The 26,186-nt window shown below is 34.0% G+C and overlaps 1 protein-coding gene across 3 annotated transcripts in view; it reads right to left on the bottom strand.

Annotated features, from left to right (window-relative positions):
* ZNF385D (zinc finger protein 385D) overlaps positions 1-26,186 on the bottom strand; it is a 374,854-nt gene that overhangs the window by 149,786 nt on the left and 198,882 nt on the right. For all 3 annotated transcript variants that reach the window (XM_074269009.1, XM_074269010.1, XM_074269008.1), the window contains exon 3: positions 3,853-3,963. In XM_074269009.1, the coding sequence (XP_074125110.1) occupies positions 3,853-3,963 (111 nt within the window). The remainder of the gene's footprint in view (positions 1-3,852; positions 3,964-26,186) is intronic.

The following is a 26,186-nucleotide window of genomic DNA, read 5'->3' as shown; positions in this document are numbered from 1 at the left end:
ACATTCCAAAACCCTCATTGGTGAAGTTGATACTTTTTGACCGTGTTTTCTGTTTTTATATCCATTTTACTGCTATAATAAATCACAACTGCTTAGAAGTTAGTGATGAAAATTGGCTATAGAGTAGTTTACTTCTCCTTTGGGGACCTTGACCAATCAATTGGTGAGCCAATCACTTCCTTGTGCATCTATCTACTCCTATATCCAGCCCAAACTTTATTCTTCCACCCTTTATGTAATCTCTGTCCTGAGCCACAGTCCTTCATCACTAACTGCCTCCTGGATCTTTTTTTGGAGGCAGCTTTTAAGGAAGAAAATAGTAAAACTGAAACATTTCCACTCCTACCATACCAAAACTTCCTAACAATTAGACTACCTCAAAATGAGATGGGTTGCCTTGGAAGAAAAGACATTTCTGGTCCTTGGAGTTCTTCAAGCAAAGACTTGAATGCATATCATTTAATGGGGATTACTTTCTATTATGTATTGCACTAGAAATCTGCAGAGATTATTTATGTCTCTGAACTAAATTCTATAATTCAGTTATCTTCACTTAATTCTCTGTTCTTATTTGTCCAAAAAATTGATGTATAGACTGTTTATAATTTGCCTCTCCTAAGCAAGTCATAGGCTCAGAATGATTCTTCCCCCAATAACTGATTTTCTGCTTAGAAAATGATATATCTCACTTAACTGATTTCTATTTGAATAAAATCAGTCCAGCCTTCCTTCTCAGACTCTTTGATTGACTATGGACCTTTATGGATCCTTCTGTAGATTGTAAATTTCTTAAGGATAAGGGTTATTTTATTTTAGGCTTTATAACTCCAGATCCTTATATATAGTAAAATCTAAATGAACACATGCTAAATGTGTTACCACCATCACTCCAGTTACCACTATTAAAATTTTCATTTTAAGAAGGAACGATTAACCATTATGGTTAACCATCTTTTAGCAGTCTGGTTAAATCTAGGGACCCCTTTTCAGAATAACATTTTTAAATGCTTAAAACAGATGGTTATCAAAATTTAAAATAAGAGATTATAAACTCCTCTAAAGGGTTCATATCTCTTCAAAGAATCCTTTTGTTATTTTTGGGCACAATTGTTTCTCTGTGCCCACCTGATTTTTCTTTAGATTTTGAAATCTGTGGGAGTTTGGACAATATTTTCTTTCATGATCCACCCATTGGTTTTTCTTTGTTAGGGATTATCTCCAATGTTCAAACTCGAAGCTAGAAGAGGTTCTCAGGCAACACTGATGGACATGCTGTTTCTCTGAGGCACACACTGGGCAAGAACTGGCCCTTCAAAGGACATTGCTCATTGTATTTTGATTCTATGAGAAGCTTATGTGACCAGCAAACTCTGTAGAGATGGCTTCCTTTGGACTCAAGGCCACTGAGCAACAAAACAAAGGAATCTCAACAGAGTTCCCTGTTCTTTTTGTGAAAGTTAATGATTATGCCAAAGGACTGCTTTTGAAGGGAAATAGTACTGATGGTCTACTCATCTAGTTGAGATGGGAAGACAAATAACCTGACAATCTTGGAAAGTAGCAGAAGTCGTTTATCCATGGAAAACAAGTTTCATAGAAGGTTGAAAGTTTCATTTAAAGGAAATGACCAAAAACACCTAAAAGAAAACTTCAGTTATTTTTTTTAAATAGATACACACATATGTGTATAAATGGGAGTCATATGTTTGGATATACTTGAATATTTATATATGGAAAATCAATGTTATATAGTGTAAAGTGAGCAGCATTTGTAATCAGAAGATGTGAGGTGAATTCCTTCATCAAAACTCAGCTAAGACACTGAGCTCAGTTTTGCCACTATGGTTTAAGAAAAACATTAATATGCTGGAGAGTTATAAAGGAGGATAATCTTGCACCCTCATATTTTAGTCACCTTAAAAAGCATTGATTTTCTCTTCCTATGCAATAATAAACAGGGTATTAAACATAAGTGTGATAGAAACTTATACCAAAACTTTTTCTACCTAAACTTCAAAGGAAGAAGAGAAAAGAAGACAAAACATAGGAAGAGGAATGGGAGGGAAAAGAGATTAAAGAAATAAAAAGGAAGAAGTAGAAGGGAAAGGGAAGGATGGGAAAAGGAGAATGGAAGGAATAGAAGCAGCAGAACAGAAGAAAAATATAAGAAAAAGAGAATAAGAGGAAAAGAAAGGGAAGAGAAAGAAACAATAATGATATCTGACTTTTATTATTTAGGAAGCATGTACTCAGTTTCCTAATTGCTCTTGGTAATTATGGTTTACTACTTTTTTTTTTTTAATCTGTGAAAGTTAAAAACCAACTATCGGTTTAATATCTCCAAATATAGTAGTTTTTATTTACCTATTAAATATTCAAGAAAGATTTTAGATTTATGACAGTTTCTACATAGAAAAATAGGTTTTATTTTAAGTTTGAAAAGATCTTAGAATCCATTTTATCCAACCTGCTCACTGTACAAATAAAGGCATTGAGGCCTTGGAAACTTAAATTGTCCAATTTAGAGACAGAATTTGAACCCAAATGCTTAGATTGCAGAGCCAGGGTTCATTGCATTATACTACACACCTACTGTAACAAGAATGTTTTGTTCCTGAAAGTTCTTGAAAATGGTCATATCTTGTATGAGATCAACAAAAGGAATCTTCCCACATATTTTAAAAATAGTAAAACTGAACTTTCTAAAATTAACTCATCACTGAGAGAGTGTACTAATGCATAAAGAAGAATATTTTTTAAGTCTTGTATAAGTGAATTTTCGTAGGTCATGTTTATAAAGAATCTGAAAACATAAAGGACTAGACAGTTATATTTTAAGGCAGGTGCAGCAAGAAACCAAATCAGCCAATTGACAACATCAAAAATAGCAACAATAAAATCACTGATTTCTTCATGCAACGAAAGGATAAAAATAGAGAATAATTTAGTTCGGCATGCTATATGACCTCTTAATTCACCAGACAAGGATGCAAATTCTATCCTCTTTTTGCTTGGCTGCTCCAAACAGCAGAGTTTCCAAGGTTCAAAAAGTAGGCTGCCCCAAAGGAAGAAAAATATATTGATCCCAGCATCATCTTTATTCAAAATTAGTCACATGAGTGATACTGAGCCTTACAGTCAAAACCACACAGGAATACTGTCAACAGAAAACATAGACAGAATTCTTGGAAGGTGATGGTGGTAAGATGCTAGGGTGGGAGGACTTGAAGTACTGTATCTGGGAAATTCTCATATTGTATTCAGACTCTTGGGCATTCCCTATGGAGCATTAAATTCTCTTAAGGAAATCTCATTCCTTAAAGTAAATTTTTAAGCACCCCTTGACAACTACATCAATGCAAGGGGAATGTCTTAGGTATACTCAGGTGACTAGTTAACAGTAATCTGGGCCAAGATGGAAACATAAAATTGAGTGAATGAAGAGGGTAAATGTAGATGTAGAAAAGACAAATATTGTCCATTGAACAACTTTGCTAAGGGTTAACCCTGCACATACAGCTCAAGTCAGTGGGCCTCTAATGGGCCTCTGTGGCTGAGAATCTGACTGGACATCAAGTAACCCAGGGCCATGTACCATTTCTTTGTGCACTAAGCAATGGTGTTAAAGTACCACTAAGTTATACAATCAAAACTTAGTACATGCACTGTTTTTCCTTATCAAAAAATAAGCAGGCTTCCAAAAGAAGGGCACACCATAGATTAATACAGTTTCAATATAATAACAACTATAGACTTTTTCAGTTATGGAAGAATATTTAAGGAAGCTCTATTCCTTTCTGATTAGAAAAAATATAATGAATTTTTATAGTGAATAACAAATGATGAACTTACATCAGAATTAAATCTCAACTGGCAAATGTTGCACGATATAATTTGCTTTCTTCGATGAGGAAGAGGAACCCCAAATGTATGATTTATTACTGCTTTCTGAATTGGGTCCATCTGTAACAAGAAAAAAATAAAAATAAAAGTTGTCAGTTCCATTGTAAATCTTCCTACTTTATTAAATAGGCAATCTGACCAGCTCGAATCCATTATTTATGATTAAAAAAAACTTTTTTTTTAATTTGGAGGGATTAATTTTCAATTTTCCTGGAAAACTAGAGCACAATAAACCCCAAGCTCAGGATGATAAAAATAATAAATGTCTATATCACATCTTTCACTGCAATCCATTTCTAATTCAGAGTTCATTGATTATGTTGTTTTATCACCATAAATAAATAATTGAAATGTCACAAGAACTTTTTTTTTGTCAAATGCAGTTACCAATTATATACTTATTCTGTGTCTACATAGCATCTATTTAAAAAAACTACATCAGTACATGGAATTGGTCAAGTCAGCTATTGTAAATATTGCACCTTTATTAGTCCATAATACTCAGTGAGTAGAATATTGCTCCTGTAGTCAGAAAGACTTATCTTTGTGAATCCAAATCCAGCCCCAAACATTTATTAACTGTGTAACCCTAGACACTAATCCACCTACCTGTCTCCAGGGCAAACAAAAGATTAAGTAATTTGTCCAGAATCACACAATTAGTAAGTATATGAGGCTGGATTTGGATTCATGAAAATGAATCTTCTTGTTACAGGGATAAGCATGAAAAGGTACATATGATTAAAATAATAACTAAACATATATGCACTAAATGACGAAGCATCCAAATTTTTAAAGAAAAAGTTAAATTAATTACAAGAGAAAAATTACAAGTAAAACTACACTCATAATAGACCTCAAATTCCCCCTCTCTAAGAACTAGACAAATCTAAAAAAAAAAAAAAGTAAAGACATCAAGAAGATGAATATAATCTTGGAAATGTTAGATGTCTAAAGAAAATGGAAAGGGAATACAAAGAATCATAACTTTGGATATGGTACCTTAAAATAAAGCAAAACAAAAACAACAACAGAAAAAAATAAACAAACAACAACAACAACAACAAAAACAAATAGCCCATTGGTGAATTTTGATCTGAATGCAAAAAAGCAGAAATCAGTGTAAGTAAGTGTATCATTTTCATGTCATAATACAATAAAAATTATAGTCAATGAAGGAACATGGATGCATATGTTAAATGCTAATTGGAAAATAAACAATCTATTTCTAAAGAATGAGGAGGTTAAAGGACAAATTATAAAAACAATCATTAATTTCATTAAAGAGAATGATAAAAATGAGAGAACACTCTAAAATGTGTGGTATTCAGTCAATGCAGTAATTATAGGGAAATGTATAACTCTAAATGCATATATCAGTGAAAGAGAAGAGGAACAGGTTGATGACTTGGGAACTACAAGTAATTAAAAATAAAAATTTAACAAAAAATTAAAATCCTCAATTAAGTCCCAAAATGGAAATCTTGAAAATTGAGGGATTTTGAATAATAAAAACGAAAACTAACAAATAAAACTAAGGACAGGTTTTACTAAAGAAAATCAATAAAATATTTTTTAATTGGTAAATTTGATTTTGAAAAAGAAAATTGCTAGCATCAAAAAATTAAAAGTGAATGTAGCACCAAAAAAGATTAAACTAACTATTGGGAATTATTTTGTCCATCATATGCCAGTAAAGCTGATAAAATAATGAAACAGATGAATATTTACAAAAACAAATTAATCTCCCACATTAACAGAAGAGGAGATAGAATATTTAAATAACCATATCTTAGAAAAAAAAATTGAACAAGACATCAGTGAACTAAAAATCCCAGGACCAAATAGATTCATAAGCAAATTCTATTAAACATTTAAAGAACAATTAATCTCAATACTTTACAGATTTTTTAAAAAATAGTTAAATAATTTTTCCAAATTCCTTTAATGATACAAATATGATTTAAACACATAAGCTAGGGAGAACAAAAACAGAGAAAAAAACACTAAAGACCAATTTCCATCGTGAAAATTGTGCAAACAAATTTAAATAAAATACTAGCAAGATTACAGCAATGTATCACAAAGATCATACACTATGATCAGGTGGGAATTATTCCTTGAGTGTAGGATTGATTCAATATCAGGAAAACTATCAGCATAATTGACCAACAAGAAATCAAAAGTCATGAATATATTAATGGATAGAAAGAAAAAGTCTTTGACAAAATACAAAACTCATTATGATTAAACAACAACAACAACACTAGAAAATTAATGGAACCTTTCTCAAAATGATAAGTAGCATTTAATATAAAACTAAGAGCCAAGGGTGGGAGGAAGAGACTTGGAGCTACAGAAGCAAAATGGTGAAGAAAAGACAGGAAATTGCCTGAATTCTCCCCAAAACTCCAAACAATTACAAAAAATGCCTCAAATCAAATTCTGCAGTGGCAGAACCCACAAGAGGATAGACAAATTATTTTCTAGATGAAGGCAACTTAGAAGGTGAGCAAGAAAGGCCTTTTGCACTAGGTGAAGATAGAGTGTAATCCAGCACAGGATGGTCACCAACAAATCAGGGATGACTGAATCAGGGATGGTTTCTAGACTGCTCAGCCCACAGATAGTAAAAGAATCACAAAAAAAGTACAGGAGGCCCTTTGCTGGTACCAGGGGCAGGACTCTTATTGCATTTCCCATTCTTGAATCTAGGTAGCAGTCCTAGATCTCAGTGTCAAGGTGAGGAGGGGTGCCATCACATCAGGTTTAAGACCCTGGTCACAGTTCCATTAAGGAAAATTATGCTTGTGATTTGTCACAGACCAGATTACATATCAGGAAAGTGGTTAACATAACTCTCCCTACATCATGCCAATTTGGAAGAACTCAGAATTGACAAGTCCACATAATTATCCCTGAAAACAGATGCACAAAAATTCTGAAACTTGGGACAGTGCTCCCTTTACTCCAGAAGGAGAGTTCCACATTATCAAAGAATTAAAAGTCAAAAACTAAGATGGGAAAAAATGAGCAAAAAGCAGGAACAAAATACTGTCTATAGAAAAGTTAATTTTAAAATTATCTCCATCCGTCATGGTGTCAAAAAAGAATCAGAACAAAAGGGAAAAATCATGAAAAAGAAAAAGAAACAGCAAAAAATTATGAAAACAGTCTGCTTCGATCACCATTAAGATTTTCTAATTCTTTCTCTGAATTTTCTTGGCATTTTTCATCCTGAGTCTTTTAGAATTGTTTTAGATCATTATGTTGCTGAGAAGGGCAGAGTCTATCAAAGTTGACCACATAATATTTCTGTTACTATATACTTCTTTGAGTTCTGCTCACTTCACGCAGCATCAGTTTGTATAAGTCTTTCTAAAAGGTATTTCTGAAATCTGCCTGCTCATCATTTCTTATAGCAGAAAAGAATTCCATTATATACATATTAACCATGATTTGTTCAGCCATTCCCCAACCGATAGGCATCCCACTCAATTTATAATGTGTTGTCATAAAAAGAGAGCTATTTGCACATGAATCCTTTTCCACTTTTTTATGATTTCTTTGGAACACAGACCTAGGAGAGGAATTGCTCTGTCAAAGTAGGTTCACAATTCCACTGACAATTGTACTGGTGTTTCAGTTTTTCCATATACTCTCTAATACTTTTATTTCTTTTCTGTTATAGTAACCAATTAGACAGGCATGGGGTAGTACGTCAGAGTTGTTTTAACTTGCATTTCTCCAATAAATAGTGATTTAGAGCTTTTTATATGACTATATATGCTTTTAATTTCTTCTTGTTTATAATATAGAAAAATATAAAAGGCTCAAAGAAAAATACAAATTAATCTCAGTCCATAGAAGAACTCAAAAAGAATTATAAAAGTCAAATCAGAATAGAAGGGAAAAATTGGGAAGAGAAATGAAAGTGATGCAAGAAAATCACAAAAAAAGGGTCAACAGCTGGTAAAAAAGGCAAAAAATTACTAATGGAAATAATGACTTAAAATGGAATAGTCCAAATTTTTTTAAAGGCACAAAAATCTAATCAAGAAAAGAATGCCTTAAAAATTAGAGTAGTTTAAATGGAAAAAGTGGTAGAAAATTCATTATAGAAAAGAAATTAAAAAGTAGAATTGGCCAAGGAAAAGGAGCAACACAAGCTCATTGAAAAAAAAAATTCCTTAGAAACAAAATTGGATAATGAATGTTGGAGGTGATATGAGGAAACTGAAACACTAATGTGTTGTTTGTGGAGTTGTGAACTGATCAGACATTCTGGAGAGCAATCTGGACCTATGCCCAAAGGTCTATAAAACTGTGCAAACCCTTTGATTCACCAGTCTCATTTCTGGATCTTCACCCCAAAGAGATCATAAAAGAGGGGAAAGGGCCTACATATGCAAAAATGTTTGTCATGGCTCTTTGTGTGGTGGCAAGGGATTAGAAATTGAGTAGATGGCCACCAATTGGGGAATTGCTTGAATTAAGTTATGGCATATGAGTATAAGAAATAGTGAGCAGTCTGATTTCAAAAAAACCTGGAATGACTTACATAAACTAATGCTGAGTGAAGTGAGCAGAACCAGGAGGAGAGTGAACAGCAGTAACAGCAGTATTATGTGATGCTGATCAACTATGATAAATTTATCTCTTCTCAGAATTCAGTGATCCAAAAAAATCCCAATAGACTTGGGATGGAAAATGTTATCTGCATCCAAAAAGACTATAGAGACTGAATGCAGATCAAAGCCTAGTGTTCTCATCTTTTTCTTTGTTTACTTTTTCTTTCTGGTGGTTTTTCCCTTTTGTTTTCAGTTTTCTTTCACATCACAATTAATACAAAAATGTTTAAAATGATTGTACATGTATAACCTATATCATATTTCATGCTTTCTTCAGGAGAGGGAGGTAAGGAATAGAGGGAGAAAATATTTGGAACTCAAAAACAAGACTGGACAAGTGGAAGCTAATAACTTTATGAGACAACAAGAAACAATACAAAATCAGATGAATAAATAAACAGAAGAAAATGTGAAATACCTCGTTTGAAAAACAACTGTACTGGAAAATAAAGCTAGAAGAGATAATTTAAGAAGACAGAAGTTTAAATCTAGCTTCAGATATTTCCTAGTTTTGTGACTATGGGCTAGTCACTTAACTTTTCTGTGCCTCAGCTTGCTCAGCTGTAAAATGGGATGATAATATCATCTACCACTCAAGGTTATTACGAGAATCAATTCTGATCATATTTGTAGGGTATTTAGCATAGGGCTTAGCACATGATAGATGTTTAATAAAAACTTGTTTTCTTCCTTCTTCCTTCCTGTGTGGTTCACTAAGTTTGATTTATACTAGAACTCCTAAATCTTTTAGTTTCAGATTGTCTTTCATCTACCTTTATGGGAAGTGTCAATAGTAACTCATGATTACTGTCCTAGGAGGATCAATTGAAGAAATAGGAGATATTAGGAAATAAATACTTTACTGTCTGAAAGAGGGATTAGAGGAAAATCAGGTAAGCTATGCAATGGATAGAGTGTTAGACCTTGAGTCAAAAAAAGACCACAATTCAAAACCTGAAACAGATACTTTACTAGCTGTGTGTCTATGAGCCTATCCCTTAATCTCTCTCAGCCTGTGATAAACTTATCTGTAAAATGGAAATAATATTACCTACACCTCATGGAGTTGTCATAAGTGAATCATGCATTTTATAATCCTTAAGTTGGTATGTAAATGCTAATACCAGCTTATTATATTATTCTCCACCATTTGCCTCCCTCAGGTGAAATCTAATTTTTAAAGGGAGATTATTTTAATTTCATCTTTGTAGCCCCTTTCATGCCACATTATCTGGCACACAATATATGATAATAAATGTTTACTTATTCATAAAGATTGGGAGAGATCTCACTCACGTTTTTCCTATACTCTAATCTTTGACTGTTACTTTACTCAGCTCTAGATTTATACCTGTTAACTCAGTCCAATCATGTGTTTTCAAGCACAAGGTTCATTTCCCTCTGGATCCTTTTGCTGATGTACAAGCTTTGCTGAATGACAATCTCCTCCTCCTAACACACAAATGCAATGTGGTGGGGGAAAGACTATAAGACCACCAAAGAAATTGGGAGCAGAGACACCAAAAGTTTATAAGCTGATATGAATGGACTAATTCTGTGGCCCATAAGTAGCCTCTGCCTTGTTTCCCAGGAGTCATTTTAGGCCATATTAAAAATAGCATCCTAAGGGTTCTTTCCCACAGCCACCAAGGACTTCAGAGACAATCAGATCTCAATCCACCAGCTGATACATAAATTGGAAAGTGGAGGCTGTCTTGAAAGAAAAGTCATGGAAATGAGAGTAAATACTATAGTATATTTTGGGTGGTAGTTGTCCTGTGAATAAAAAGGGTTTCATTCCCATGAAAAATGGTATAAATATACCAGAACCCATAAAGAAAAAAGGTTCCCTTATTAAAGACTCTTGAAATAATTTTTAAATGAAATTTCCTATTCAAGTGTTCTGAAACTGTCAACATCAATCAACAAACAACTGTTATGTGTAAAGAAATATGCTAGATATGACATTGCATGTTAATGTAATATTCATGCTCAAGGGATGATTTTAGTAACTCAATCATTAGGAAATAGTCATATAAGTAAGATAGAGGAGGAAGAGAAAGAGGAGAAAAAGAGGAGGAAGAAGAAGGACAAGGACAAGAAGATGAATAAGCTTTCCCATCAAACCTTGATAAATTGCACAAACATTAAAATATGTTCTAAAAACAGCATTGTAAAAGATAAAGGGGAGAGTAAACTAGTGCTATTACTTTAAGAGAACAGAAGCTGTAATCAGATAATCTGAGTTCAAAATGTGCTTTGTTATGCATTTATGCATGTGACTGTGGCCCAATCAGTGGATCTACCTGGACCTCAGTTTCCTCATCTTTAAAAAGTAATAAAAGGGAGTTGGGAAACATTAACTTGGAGGCTTCTTCCAGCTTTAAATCCATGATCTTATGAGCAAGAGTTCAACTATTTTGAAAGATGATTATATGTAGTCAAAAACTTGTATATTTAGCCAAAAAAATTCTGCTTTCTTCAATTCTGGACACTTTTTGTTTTTTATTCCACTGAAAGCTCAATTCAAAAAGGGAAACAAACAAACAAAACAAAGCAGTTAAACCATTCTGAATATAGATATGATCTTAAAATTACAGTATAAAAAAAGGAAATAAATCTACCTGTATTTAGTATTATATAACAACACAATTCTTTAACCTTTCATGGGAAGGTAGCTACATTAACTGATAAAAATTAAGTGAAACTGAGTTGTCAGAATCTTAAACAAATGATCTTTTCAGTATATGCTTAAACATATGGGGGAGGGAGGAGAGATTATTGATATAAATAGATACCTCCAAACTATTGACTTAACCAGCTAATTATTTAGTGTTCAACAAATTGTGAATATAAAAATAATTCATTTCATCTTCTTATTTTCCACAGCTACTGCTGTTATTTTACCTATTTATATGTTTGAATTCAATTCCAGATTCAACCTATGACCTTTCTTATTCCCAAATGAATATGTTTTGCTTAATTTGAGGCAAATGGATCATCAGGTTCAGACTGAACTCTGACTGTTTCCTCCTTAAATCTTGTTTGAGTTTTCTGCTAAATTAATTAGTAAAGGGGGTTACCAAAGACAAGCCTGAAGTCAAAGTGCAGAGCAAGGTTTTCTTCCCAAGGATATCCTTTTTCTTTCTTTCATTTTTCTATCAAAGAAGAGATTTACTTATTAGAGATCTATTTCTGCTTCTCCGGTATACTTGTCATCTTGTTTTTATTATTGCTGTAATCATCAATGTCACTTAAAAAAAAAAAAAAAAACAAAGTTGAATCCTTGGAAAATTAGACTTTTGAACAACATGGCAAGGAAGAATCTTCAAACTACCTTTTCAACCAGTTGGACTTTTTTGTTTATTTTTATTTTTTGCTGCTTCAGAATTCACTCAGAAATTTCCATACAGCAATAGGCAATATGCTTTTTGAACTATTGCTTTCACACTGTGTGATATCATTCATCTTAGCCCACAAAGTTGAGAAAGAATAATAATGTCATGAAGGATGGAAGAAATTAAATATTTATATCACACCTATTATGTATTAGGCACTTCTCTTTTAACCCTTATTATCTTATTTGATCCTTTCAACAACACTGAAAAGTAAAAATTATTATTTCCCCATTAACAGTTGAAAAAATTAAGGCATACAAAGATTAAATACCTTTGCCTAGGGTCATAGAATTTATAAGAGTCTGAGGTCAAATTTGAACTCAAGTTTTTTTCTGATTCTAGACCTAACTCTCAACCCACCGTACCACTGGCTGCCTCTAAATTAAGTGTATAACTCTAAGAATTCTTAACCAGATAATAATCAATTTCTCTGCACTGGAGGTCTTTAAGCAAAGTTCTGTGACTAATCATTAAGTCAGTATATATCTATTCATGTTCTTATTACATGCCACTAGTAATGCTAAGCACTGATTAGTTGGTTGGTTGTTGTCCTTTGTTCTTGAAGAGTACTAAAATGACCTCATTAAGTTAGAGTAGAGTTACAATTGTCAGTTACAAATAGAGCTTTGGATGCTCTGCCACTGGTCGGACACAAATGGTGCCTATGAATATGAGAGGTAGCTTCTCTAACTGTGTATCTCATGAGATGAGCTAAGCATTAGTAATAAAAAGAATAGGAAAAAAAAATTAGAGCCTGACCTAAAAAAGCCCTGAAGAGGCACCCCCTACTCCTATCCCCTTAATTCGAAAGATGCAGAAACTATAGCCTAGAAAGTTAGAGATTTATCCAAGATTATAGAAATCAGCCCGAGAAGTTGAATCTATTCCATTTACTTTCATCCCAGATCTTGTCTGAATATGCCATATTGAGTTTCAAATGCCCTATACTGAAACTCACACAATTTACACCCATGCCGTCCTTTCTCTGGGACACACACACAAACACAAATGAACAAGGATCACTTTGGAGAGCCAGTCTTTGCTCTAGTCTAGTGTCATACAGACATTGTTTGAGTAGCAGCCAGAGGCTGAGAAATCCTATGCCCAGAGATTTGCAACAGCAGATTAAAGCTAACAAAACCAGTGGGTCACTGAACTCTAACCATCTACCCAACCGCCACGCATTCCAACTCTGAATTAACAAATTAACAGAAATGCATATTAGAAAGGCAATGTGACATCTGGGAGATTAGACACTTTGTCAGGCTTATTATTACCCAATATTAAAATGGTCTTGCTGTTCCTGAATTTCCATCTCTCACCTCCATGCCTATGATTATCACTAATGCCTACAAAACACTCTTTGGTTAACTCTGAGAATCATTGCCCCCTTTAAAGATTCATGAAAGGGATATCTTTTACATGAGCCTTTTCTTAATCCTCCCAGATGTTAGTGCCTTCCCTTTAAAAAAAAAATATTTGCTTCATATATAGTGAATATGTGTGTATGTATACATATATATATATATGTATACATACACACATACACACACACACACATATATATATAAAACATAGAAAGAAAGAGACTTAGGGGAGAGAGAAGTAGAAGGGGAGAGAGGAAGAGATGAAAGAAGAGGGAAGGAGAGAGAATACTTAGTCATGGACATTATACATATATATGTATATGTATATATAAATTTGTATAATGGGAATATAAGATACCTAGAGAACATAGATTATATATAGTAAAAATTCACTACATCTAGTTATCATGAATATAGAATATATAGAGTGAATATTTACAACATATGTACATAGTATACATATATATATATAAATGAACATAGAATATATATAGTGAATAGTCACCATATATATATATATATGGATAGTTCATGCATATATCATGAATATATAATATATTTGCCATATTCACTATGAGTGTTCACTATATTCAGCATATAGTAAATATTCACTATAGTAAAAGGACTTTTTTTGAAGGGGAAGGTACTAGCATCAGGGAGGATTAAGAAAAGAATCATGAAACAGATCTCTCTCTGTCTCTCTCTCTCTATGTATACACACACACACACACACACACACACACATATATATATATATATATATATATATATACATATCTCCATATATTATATATGTATATATTAATATATACACATATATGGTTTCTGAGTGTGTATATATGTGTATGTGTATGTAGTTTGATATATATAAACTTCTTGAGCATAGGGATAGTTTAATTCCTTTTTCTATCCACCAGTTCCTGAAGCCAGCATAATGCCTGGAACATAATAAGTACCAAATATATGCTTGTTAATCGATGAACTAATCCAAGACTAAATCTAAAGCATAGGAGTAGAAATAGATAATTTAGATCATTACCTAAATATTTATATAAACCAATGGTTTATAAAATACAGCTATCAATATTTGGTGCCACAGAAATTGCTAGAGAAGACAATAATGTGATTAGTTTCTGAAAATATATCATAATATATTTTGTGGAGAAACTTATATGTGCCATTGAGCCTGATGTTTGTGCAGTCACAAATATGTTACCTATACCATTCTTCATATTTAATCACAGGCAGGATCAACTAAGGGATAAATAAAACCCAAACAATTTCACATTACTGGTTGCCTAATTCCATCAAAACCATTATGCACAGAATGGAGGCTCCTGGGATACTCCAACAACTGCTGCTTAATAAATTAGAGATGGAGGGAGCAGGGAAAAGTAAGGCAAGTAATGGAGAAGGGAAGTAAAAGCAGATGGCTCTCAATGAGGCAGATTGCTAAGAATAAGGAGACATCATTGCAAAGATGGGGGAGGGGATTTGGGTAGGTAAATGTATTTGGGGGAATGATATTAAAATCTCCTGTCACCACTATTGCTAGGAATTATAAATAGTAGCCGCTGCTAGAAATCCACAGTCAGGGATGGATGAATATGCCTTTTGGGACTGGCTGCTGGCCCTTTTTCATCTATACCTGCACACATGAATAGGGATTACCTTCACTGGGGCATCTTTCAGAATACAGCCTAATGTCTACTACATTCTCATTCTCATTTAGACCCTGACACTATTCTGAAAAATGAATGTCTAAGCTTCTAGAAACCAAAATATTTGGATGCTTGCCAAAATACTTAGAACGTGTCTAAATGTAAGAAACTTGCCCCTGCCAAGAACTTTGAATATGGCTATCTGCCCAAATATTATAGCTCTATAAAGCAGTACACTAATGATGATGAAGCAAAGAAGGAAGATGGAAATGGGAGGCAAGAGCATGAGTGGATCAAATGATAATGTCTCATTTTTATGGGGAAAAGTTGTTGCCAATTTAGAGTGTTATTCACCAGAAATGTGGAACCTGTTACTATTATATATATGGGAAGTCCTTATGTCTCTCTGTGTGCAATACTGATAAACAAGTGAAAAAATAAAGTGACCCAAATAAAACCCTAGGTTATCAGAACAGGTGAAACTTAGAGAGCATTACATACAAACTCACTATTTTATAGATGAGAAAATCGAAGATCAAGAAAAAGCACTTAAGTCAGATTTTCAAAGTTGGTTTTTAAAAATATTTTTAAAAGCAAAATTGTAGACTGTTATGAAATAATATTGTGTGTGAATAGCCAAGACAATTAGAGAGTTAATTCAAGGGCACCTGAGAGTCTGCACCTTCAGAGTGAAGAACAAGAGAAAGCTGGGATGATAAGATTGAACCTTTGAAACTGGAAAAGATTAAATAAATAAGAAGGGGAGGAGGTATAGAAGCAGCATTTTCCTTGCCTTCTTCTCTGAGCAAACTTAATCTTCATACAGTAAAGAAGAATTTTCAAGCATTTTGGAAAAGACCATCAATAAACATTTATTAAATACCTAGTATGTTCCAAGCCTGGTACTAAATGCTGAGGATGCAAAGAAAGACAGTCTCTGTGATCAAGATAAAAAACCAACTATATGCAAACATGATGATATATATATATATATATACAGAGAGAGAGAGAGAGAGAGAGAGAGAGAGAGAGAGAGAGAGAGAGAGAGAGAGAGAGAGAGAGAGAGAGAGAGAGAGAGAGAGAGAGAGAGAAAGAGAGAGAGAGAGAGGAGAAACTGGAAATAATAGAGGAAAGGAATAATATTAAAGGCTCTTGGGAAAAGCTCACAGAAACTAGATTTTTATGTAAAATATGCTCCATAAGAGAAGGGACGGAGGGAAGGAGGAAGGAAGGAAGGAAGGGAGAAAGGAAGGAAGGAAGCGAAAGAAGGGAAGGAGGAAAGGAGGGAGGAGGGGAGGGAGGAAGGGAGGAAGGAAGAGAGGGAAGGAGGAAGAGAGGAAGGGAGAAAAAAGAGAAAAAAAGAAAGAGGGAAGCAAGAAACAAAGGAAAAGGAAAGGGAAAGGGAAAGGGGGGAAATAGAAAAGGAAAGGGAAAGGAAAAGGGAAAAGGAAAAGGAAAGGGAAAGGAAAGGGATGTGATAAGGAACACAAAGAATAATGAAAGGAAAAATTTGGAAATAAAGATGTTAATGGGAGAGATCTATCCATAAGGAAAATGATTTTTAAGATGAAGATAATGTGGATATAAAGGGTGAATTTTAGGGTAAAACAGAATATAAGGAAGAAGTTGGTTAAAAACTTTTTTTATTAAGTGCCTACTGTGTACCAGGAAGATATCAAGTTCTCATATGTATGAATACATCAAATGTATGCTGAGTTGTCATTGGTATGGATATTCAATTTAAAATGTGGATTGGAAATTCTATTACTTCCAGCCCATCCCAAAAAACCCTAGCTTAGTTAACACTTCAGGATTAGGGAGGGAGAAGGGAATGTCCAATTAACATGTCAATGGATTTTCCTAAATTCTTCTTAACATTCACATTTGTAGAGTGAGCCTCCCTGCCACTTAAGATGGTAGGTACCTTAAGAAGGATTTTTTTTTTTTTTTTTTTTTGCCATAGAGACTTACCTCCATTATTTCTTTTATAATAAATTTTGCTACCCTTTGAATTTAGTTGGGGTACAAAAGGAGTACGGCATATTGGAGAGAAAGCCATAGTCTTGGGAGGAAAAAAACAAAACAAAACAAACAAACAAACAAACAAACAAAAAACCCGGTTTATTCTTTGCATCTTCCATAACTAACTCTCTTCCATGTGAATATCACATGAAGTGTCACTTAAAGCCAATCCTTAGTAAATCCTTAATCCAATATGAAACTTTCCCAGAGCTCATGGTGCAGAATGGTTATATAATCTGCCTCTGTTCCCTGTGTATATGTGTGTTTTTCCCCCTATTCAGTCATTAGCAAAAAGAAAAGCTTATCATCTATCTTTCTCTACAGATAAACAAAGCCTGGCTTATAACAATTGGCCAAAAAAAAAAAAAAAAAAAAAAAAAAAAAAGAAAGAAAGAAAAGAAAAGAAAGAACAAGGCAAATCCACAATCTAGACCTCCCCTCATCCTTTCCTCCCCAAAAGACCATACTGTGTTCTATACCTCAGCAATTCCAAAAAAAAAGGGGGAAAAAACACAGCAGTTTCTTTAAGGGATAATTCTGAATGCTTTCTGAACTTCCTAACTTTTCCTTTGAAGGAATTAGCTATCTGCAGGCTTTGACATCCTCCTGAAGAGTTAGCTGCATATTTAAGTGTCCACAGGGAGCATAAGCCAGGCGCTTCTTGCTCTGATCACAGTCTGTTGTTTTCCTTAATACTTGTAGTAACAAACATTTCCTAGAACAATGGATAGTTCTATTTGCCTGACAAAATTACAGCATTTCTAAGTTGGAAGGAAAGCATTGAATTCACCCACCTCTGTAAGAGAATCCCTTCTATAATACTTCCAACAAGTGTTGTTCTGACTTTGGCCTGAAGCCCTCCAGTGATGAGGTCCTAACAATATCTCATAGACACTCCTTAGTACTGCTTAGCAACTTGTCTATTTTTTTTCCCTTAACATGAATTCTAAACTCTTTCCTTTCACCCTCTATTCCTTACGTTTTGCAAAAGTATCCAGGCAGAAGTCAGTCACTTTTCCACCTCCAGAAAACCCACCAAATATTTGAATATTGCCATGCTCTTGAGGAATTTGGTTCAGTGGTCCTCCCAAATGCTTCAGAAGCATAGCAATTGCTTTAAAAAGTTATTTATAAAGAACTGACACCCTCCTCACCCACCTCCAGGTACAGAGAAGTCAATTCAAACCAAGAAACATTTATTCAGCACTTATTCTATGCTAGGTACTACCCAAAGTGCTAATCCATATACATTGCCTGCTTTGTATCAAATTTTCAATATTCTATCTTCCCATCAACTCCAGTCCCTAATAGTCAATCCCATGTGCAGGTTGGAAAATCAATAATAATACATCTAATAGGCCCCAGCTCAACCCTCTGTTGCTCATGGTTTAGATTCTGATGATTTACTATGTAGCACACTATATTTAAATGTATTTCTCATATGTGCTCATGTGTATTGCTTATATGGCTACAAAAAGACTATGTGCAATTAAATGTATCTCTCTGTTTTCTTGGGTAATATATGTTGTAATGTTTGAAGAGAGCTATGAATTAGATTAAAGAAACATAGCAGATTTAAAGAAAATTTGGACTTTCTCAGCAGGATAGATATTTGAAACTAATCTAATTTGATAAAAACAAACAGAATATATCTTCCTAGAATGAAGTAAAAGAATAGAATACTGCTTACTGTCTGAGAACTATACAGAGCTTCTTAAATCTAGCTAGAAGGAAAATAGTTAAATAATTATAAACTAGAATGTGTAAATGAAACTTTAAAAAAAAAAAATGCAAGTCTTTAGGTCCTAGGGGCCATTAATTGGTCCTTATGAAGGGCTGGGAGGAAGGTAAACATTTATGACTTTAAATAACTATGGATTACTTTCAAACAGGTAATGAATATTCCAGTCCTTGTGACAAAGTGGAAAGAACAAAGACCTGGAAATTAAGGAAGCTAGGTTTAAGGAAAGGTTCCAGGTCAGATAATAAATTATATCATATAATGGGCTCAGTTCCATTCTTTCTTTCTTTTTTCAGGTTACCTCACTTAGAAAAAAAAAACAAAAACGTGGTCTTTGAGAAATAGTAATGAGTCCAGAGTCAGAAGCCCTGATTTAAAATTCCACCTTTTCTCTTTGGACAAGTAACTTAACTTGGGACTTTGGTTTCCCCATCTATAAAATATATTTTGTGTGTGGGAGGGAGAAAAAGATGGTCTCTGAGATCTTTTCTAGGTTCACAGCTATGATCTTATACTTTCTAAAATGCTTTCTGAACAGAAAATTCTAGGAGACATTTCTTAATGGATAGATTTTAGCTAATCTTATTACTTAATTTCCTAAATTAAAATGATAAGGAAAAGCAAGGATTTGCACAGGGACATAGAATCAGAGAAAAGAAAGATTCAAGACAATATGATGAACTGTGAGAAATTGCACCAATATAAATAATATTTCTTTTTTTTTTTTTTTTCATTTTGGATCATTTTAGTATCTAATGAATTTTCTGCTTACTTTTGGTCCTCTGCAAAGATTGGCTTTGGATAGGAGAAAGAGCACTAGGTTTGTAATCAGAATACTGAATGCTAACTTTGAATCTTCCTGTCATGTGACCTCTTTGGACTGAAATTTACTAACTTTCAGATGAGATAATCAGAAACAAATAAATTAATTAATGAAAGGTTCCATGGTTCATCACACCTTGACTCTAAGACAAAGAGCCACATAATTAAGAGAGAACTGGTTTCAATATGAAGATGGGAGGGAGGGATAAAAGGAGGAATGAAGGAAGGGTAAAAGGAGGAATGAAGGAAGGGTAGAAAGAAGAATCAAAAAGAAGAGGAAGGAAAGAAGGAAGGAAGGAAAGGAGGGAAGGAGGGAGGGAGGGAGAAAAGTTTGTACTCAAGAAAAAAAAATAAAGTAGGCAAGTAAGAAAGGGGAGAGAGGAGGAAGGAAGAAGGAATTGAGTGGATACAAGTGCTATTTATGACACTGATTATGTATGTGAACCTGAATGTTACTTAACTTCTTTGTACCCCAGGTAGTTCTCCAAATGCTCTAAGTAGCAGATAAGATTCTGATCAGTTTTGGTAGAGAGAATTTCCTCTTCTAGGGAGTTGTCTACACCAGTAAAAATAACAAATCCAGTTTCTATTCCCTCCTTCCCCCAAACACCTCTAATTCTTCTTAATCCTCTTATCCTTCCAATAATTGTAGCTTCAGAAGATTTTAGTAAAATGCCTAAAGATGCTCTAAGCAGTAGGAAAAGAATATGATAATTTTGAAGATAATAAGATTAATTGATTTGAGAATTAAAAATAACAATAAATGTTTTCAAGCTCTCTGAGAACAAGAGCTCTCCAAACTGTTCCATTTTTTGTCAGTCAATAAACATTTACTAAGTACTTACTATGAATTGGGAGCTATGCTAAGCATAGTTTTACCTTGATACTGGCATGTGTTGTTGAGACCTCTCAGTCATGTCTGGTTCTTTGTGACTCCATTTTGAAGTTTTCTTGGCAAAGATACTGGAGTAGTTTTCCATTGTCCAGGGTCACATAGTAAGTGTCTGAAGCTAAATTTGAACTCATGAAGATGAGTCTTCCCAATTTCAAGTGAAGTATTCTATACACTGCACCACCATCTATTCCTGGCATAGAATAGTATTTTAACAAATACTTTCTGATTAATTGGTTATCCACTGTGTGCAATATGCTGTGCTACAGACAAAATAAGGTGTAAAGTATAGATAAGAAAAGGTGCCTGCTAAAATCTAGGCATAAACCACATCCCAATCCCTTTATCAAAATAAAGTTGAAATGGGTTCATTATTTTGAAATAAAGGGTGATACTATAAACAAATTATGAGAGCAAGAATAGTTTACCTGTCAGATCCATGTAGAAATGGAAAATTTATGTCCAAAGAAGTAGAGAACATTATGAAATTAAAAATTGATAATGTTGGTTACAATAATAAAAAGGTTTTACACAAACAAAACCAAAGCAATCAAGATTACAAGGAAATCAGGAAACTGGGAAATAATTTTTACCGTCTGTATTTCTGATGTCTCATTTCTAAAATATATAGAGAACTGAGTCAAATTTATAAGAATATAAAGCATTCCTTAATTAATAAATGGTCAAAGGGTATGAAGATCTTTTCAGATGAAGAAATTTAAAGTTGTTTAGAGAATATAAAAATAACCTAAATCACAATTGATTAAAAATATAAATTAAAACAACTCTGAGGTACCATCATATTGGTAAAATGACAGGAAAAGAGAATGAGACGTTTTGAAGAGGATGTGGGAAAATTGGGACACTAATGCATTGTTAGTGGAGTTGTGAACTGATAGGGCCATTCTGGAGAGCACTTTGGAACTATGCTCAAAAGAGTATAAAACTGTGTATATCCTGTGATCCAACAGTGTCTCTATTAGGTTTGTGTCCCAAAAAAAAAAAATAATAATAAAAAAGGGAAAAGAAACCACATATGCAAAAATGTTTATAGCAGACCTTTTTGTAGTGTCAAGGAACTGGAAATTGAGTGAATGCCCATGAGTTGGGGAATAGCTAGATAACTTATGGTATATGTAGGTAATGAAACATTATTATTATTGAAGAAATGATGGGTGTACTGGTTTCAGAAAAACCTAGAAAGACTTACATGAACTGATTTTGAGTGAAGTGAACAGAAATAAGACAACATTGTTTATAGTAACAGCAAGATCATGTGATGATCAACTATGGCAGATAGACTTAGCTCTTCTCAGCAATGCAGTGATCTAAAACAATTCCTATAGACTTGGAATGGAAAATGTTAGCCACATCTAGAGAGAGAACAATGGAAACTGAATGCAAATCAAAGCATACTGTTTTCACCTCTTTGTTATAGTTGTTGTTTGTTTGCTTGTTTTTTGTTTCTCAAGAATTTTATTCCCATTTGTTCCATTTTCTTTCACAACATGACAAATATAGAAATATGTTTAGAAGAATTGTTCATGTTGAATCTATATCAGATTGCTTGCTATGTTGGGGTGGGGGAAGTAAGGAAGGGAGGGAGAAAAAAATTTGAACTCTAAATCCTACAAAGATGAATTCTGAGAACTTTCTTTACATGTTGCTAGAAAAATAAAATAGTATTGAAAATGAAAAAAAATGAAATGAAAAGAAAGAAAAAAATACTGCTTTTAAAACATTAGCAATTTAGTAGGACTTAGGAAAAGTTGAGTACTCAGGGGCATAAACTGACTGATAAATAGCACAGTGAGAAAGCTAGTAAAAGCAAAGGTAAGATAGTAAACATATACTCAGAAATCTTTTCAGATTTGGAGATGAAAACTATTGTTATTTTTCAAAACATTAGATACATACTATGTAGACACATAACCTTGAGCACTTTTTTTTACCACTAAATGTAATGCAGCTGGAGATAGTTATAGTAAGTTGACACATGCTATATGATGGCATTCATTAAACATGAGAATGCTTATTTTTATGTATTATTTACAACACTGTCTTTTAGAATATTTATTTTTATACTCTCCATTAGCTCTGCTATTCCTTCCAACTCTCAAATTCTTGGAGTCTACGGTAGCCCCAAAGGGTTGCTTCTCCATTTCTAGTCTGTTCTATGAGTATATAAATTAGGAGAAAAACAGCACTGGTTCCCCCAAAGTTTGTACTCAAGGAAAAAACCCTGAATAACTGATACATGAGATGAAAGTTTGTCATGTGTGTTTTATACCAAATAACAGTTACTGGAATGTAAGAATTAAAAAAGTCGCCACTTGTGTCATTTCTTTTAACAAAGCTTTTTGTTTTCAAGGGAAATATCTAAGTAACACATGTCATTTACTCTGAAATCTGATAGAATATCTCTCAACAGATCCATCTCTTAATTTAAGATATAGCTGCCCTGTCTTTATGGATCACAAGTATTTCACTATTTTATAATGTTATCCATTTTTCAATCTTGTCCAATTCTTCATGACCTCATTTGGGGTATTGTTGGCAGAGATACTGGGCATGTTTTGCTATTTTCTTCTCCAGCACATTTTATAGAGGAGGAAAAGAAGACAAGAAGGGTTTAATAACTTGCTTAGGGCCATGCAGCTAATAAGTATCTGAAGCCAGATTTGAATTCAAGATGTATGTTTCTGATTCCAAGCCCAACATACTGTGCCCTTGCTTCTTAATTATTTACATATACTTCTATTTATTCCATATTTATACTGTAAATATGGAATGAGCATATTTGCCTGCATATATATATGTATATATACACACACATATATATGCATATATGTATGTGCCCCTGTTGTCTCCATTAAGTAAGTTCCCTGAGGACAGGTCTTATTTTAGTTTTTCATCTTTGTCTCCCTAGAAGTAAATACTTGTTAACCAATTAACTTAGGATCCCATTCTTCTAGTCTATAATTGCTTCCATTGCTCATAAAGAATCAACAAAGAATTCCTCTTGTTCCTCTCTGTTTAAGGGGTCAGTTTGCAGTTTAAAAAGACTCCTTGCAAAATAATATATAGCACAAATTTCCCCAGATCTTTTCATAACAAGATTCTTCCTCACAAGGTTAACCTGGCAAAGTTGGAGAAAGGCAAAACTTCAAAGGCATTCTCAGTATTCAACCAATGATAACTACCCTAGCTGTGCTGTCAGCTAATTGACCGGAAAATAATGTGGCTGAGTGTTTGTGGGGTAGAGATCTGCACTCTCAAGGAAAACATAACATGCATTGGATGTCAAAGTACAAACCAGATTTTACATTCCCCAAATAGGAAAGAACATATACTGTATGGAACACCATGCTATTCTAAGTCCTGTTTTCATTTGACCTTGTAAGGCTACAAAATGAAGTTAATTTGACTTTGCCCAGTTTCATTTGGCTAAATCAGAGAAATTCAAAGGTAGGTCATGGGCAAATCACGTCGATTCATACTGGAACCAGAAGTATGAATTGTACCCTCAGTTTGGGGTTATGTGAGGGCAAACATCACCCCAGAGAGGAGAGATAGAGACCCCTCTGACACAAGCTTTCTTTTGGGAGTATCTTAGAGGGGCGTGGGACTCTCACACAGGATTGTGAATTTAGTTCTGGCAGTGAATTTGGAAGGATCAAGTCAGAATCCATTGAAATTCTATTTAATAAGGGTAAAATGACTTCTCAAAATCATGCAATTAGTAGTTGCCTCATACCAGATTCTGCCTCGGTTATCCCTGATCCCAAGTCAACATTCATTTCTTACTTTAATTACATTTCTATAACTAAACACTAAAAGTGTTGCCAAAATCTTCTGACTTGACACTGTCAGCGCTGAACTATACACCCTGGTTCTGATGCTGATCCTGAACACCCTTGGTTATGGCTTCAATAAGTTGATCTTGGTAATGTTTTTAATTTGTTATAATGCAACATTCAGCCAAAAGCCTCATTGGAGTCCATTGACCTAGTTTAATTGACAAGCAGATAGGGAGTTCTGGATAAGACAATGTGAAACTTTCTTAAAGATCTTTATGAGATAAGTTTAGAATTGGAATGGTTTCTTCTACCCAACAAATGCCAAAACTTGGAAACAGAAGACTGAAAGGGGAAGAATTCAAGTGTATCATTCTTATTTCAAAAACCTGTTGAGCATCCACTATATATGAGAAAACAGATAAATAAGGCATGTTTTGGGGAGGCTGGGAAGTATTAAGGGAAGATTAGCACCTCTTATGTAAAGACTTGCCAGATCTTTTTCAGGACAGTTCATCTAGCTTTGGTGTCCAGCTAGTCACCCAGCTCACACCTTGACTCCTAGAAGTGTGGGCACACTCCAGTAAAACTGTCTTAGCAGGTGGGCTAAACTGGTTTGAGGGTATCTGACAAGCCTCAAATCTATCAGTGAGTTAGGGGAGTGTCTATTTCAAGCATGAGAAGATTTCCCCTAGTAGAATGGGCAGATGAAATGAATTTTTTCCCAGTGGCCATGAAGGGAACTAAAGCCGGCATTGTCAAGTCCTTAGGTCTTGATCAGTTGTTGAAAATGGTAAGGTCATTAGATTCATTTATAATTAGATATTAAAGAAATTTTAGTTGAGTGGATATTTAAAGAAAACAGTAAACTTTAATAGTTGAGAAGGCATTCCATACTTTTGGCCACATGGCCAAATGAATGGATTATACATATGGAACAATGAATAGCACTACTTTGGCAGGAAAAAGGGATATTATAAAATAAGTAGAGAAGATGAAATTAGGCATGCACTTATTTGTGAAGGGCATCAAATATCAAGCTACAGAGTTTGTAGTTTTTCCCATAGAAAGTGGAAAGCCATCAAAGTTCATTGAGTGAGGTCAAGTAGGAAGACATGATATGGAAAACAGATTTTAGGAAAATAATATGTAAGGGTAACTCCAAGAGTTTTAACTTGAATACCTAGGAAAATGAAGGTAACAGTAATAGAAATGCAGAACACAGACCCAGAACAGGTATTCTGGGAGCAATGATGAATTAAGTTGAGGTAATTAATAGGTCCAAATGAGACCACTGGGTGGAGCTAGTAAGCAAACATGAGAAGAGATTGAGTCAATCACAAAAGAGAAGTCAGGGCAGAGGGTAGAAACTTGAGGATCCTCTACAGAAAGAGGTCACTGACTGCCTAAATAATAATTCCTTTACTAGACATCTTTCAAGACAGTTATCTGATCCAGATAGCATTGGCCCCAAATCACTTTCAGATGAAATAATCAAATACTGAAATTAAATCAAATGTTTTACTTTGACTCAAAAAAAAAAAAAAAATGTTATCCCAATTCTCTCTTTCACTTTGCAGATGCAATGGTAAGCTTTTAAATATAAATGCTGTGCCTCCTTCCCAAAAAATTGCAGTTGAGAACAGAAAAACATTATTTTTTTCTATATTTTCATATGCAATCAACATTAGATGGAATATACTAAAAAAAAAAAATAGACTTATTCAGAATAAACAGCATTTAATACAAAGATCCTCACAGATGGGAAGTTGTTATCATAAAAGCCCACCCTCCTCTCACTCCACTAGTATACTATTATGACTTGAAGAGGCAATTTCAGTATCACATCTGGGAAATGTCATTCATTAACTTCTCTGGCACCACTGAATAGACTATAAACACAGTACACTGGATCTCTGACATATCTTTGAGTGGTTTACTTTTTCCTTTTA

Source organism: Sminthopsis crassicaudata, chromosome 5, assembly GCF_048593235.1.
Source record: "Sminthopsis crassicaudata isolate SCR6 chromosome 5, ASM4859323v1, whole genome shotgun sequence".
In the NCBI taxonomy this organism is placed as follows: Eukaryota; Metazoa; Chordata; class Mammalia; order Dasyuromorphia; family Dasyuridae; genus Sminthopsis; species Sminthopsis crassicaudata.
Note: the sequence above shows the minus strand (reverse complement) of the source record. Positions and strands in the feature narration are given on the sequence as shown.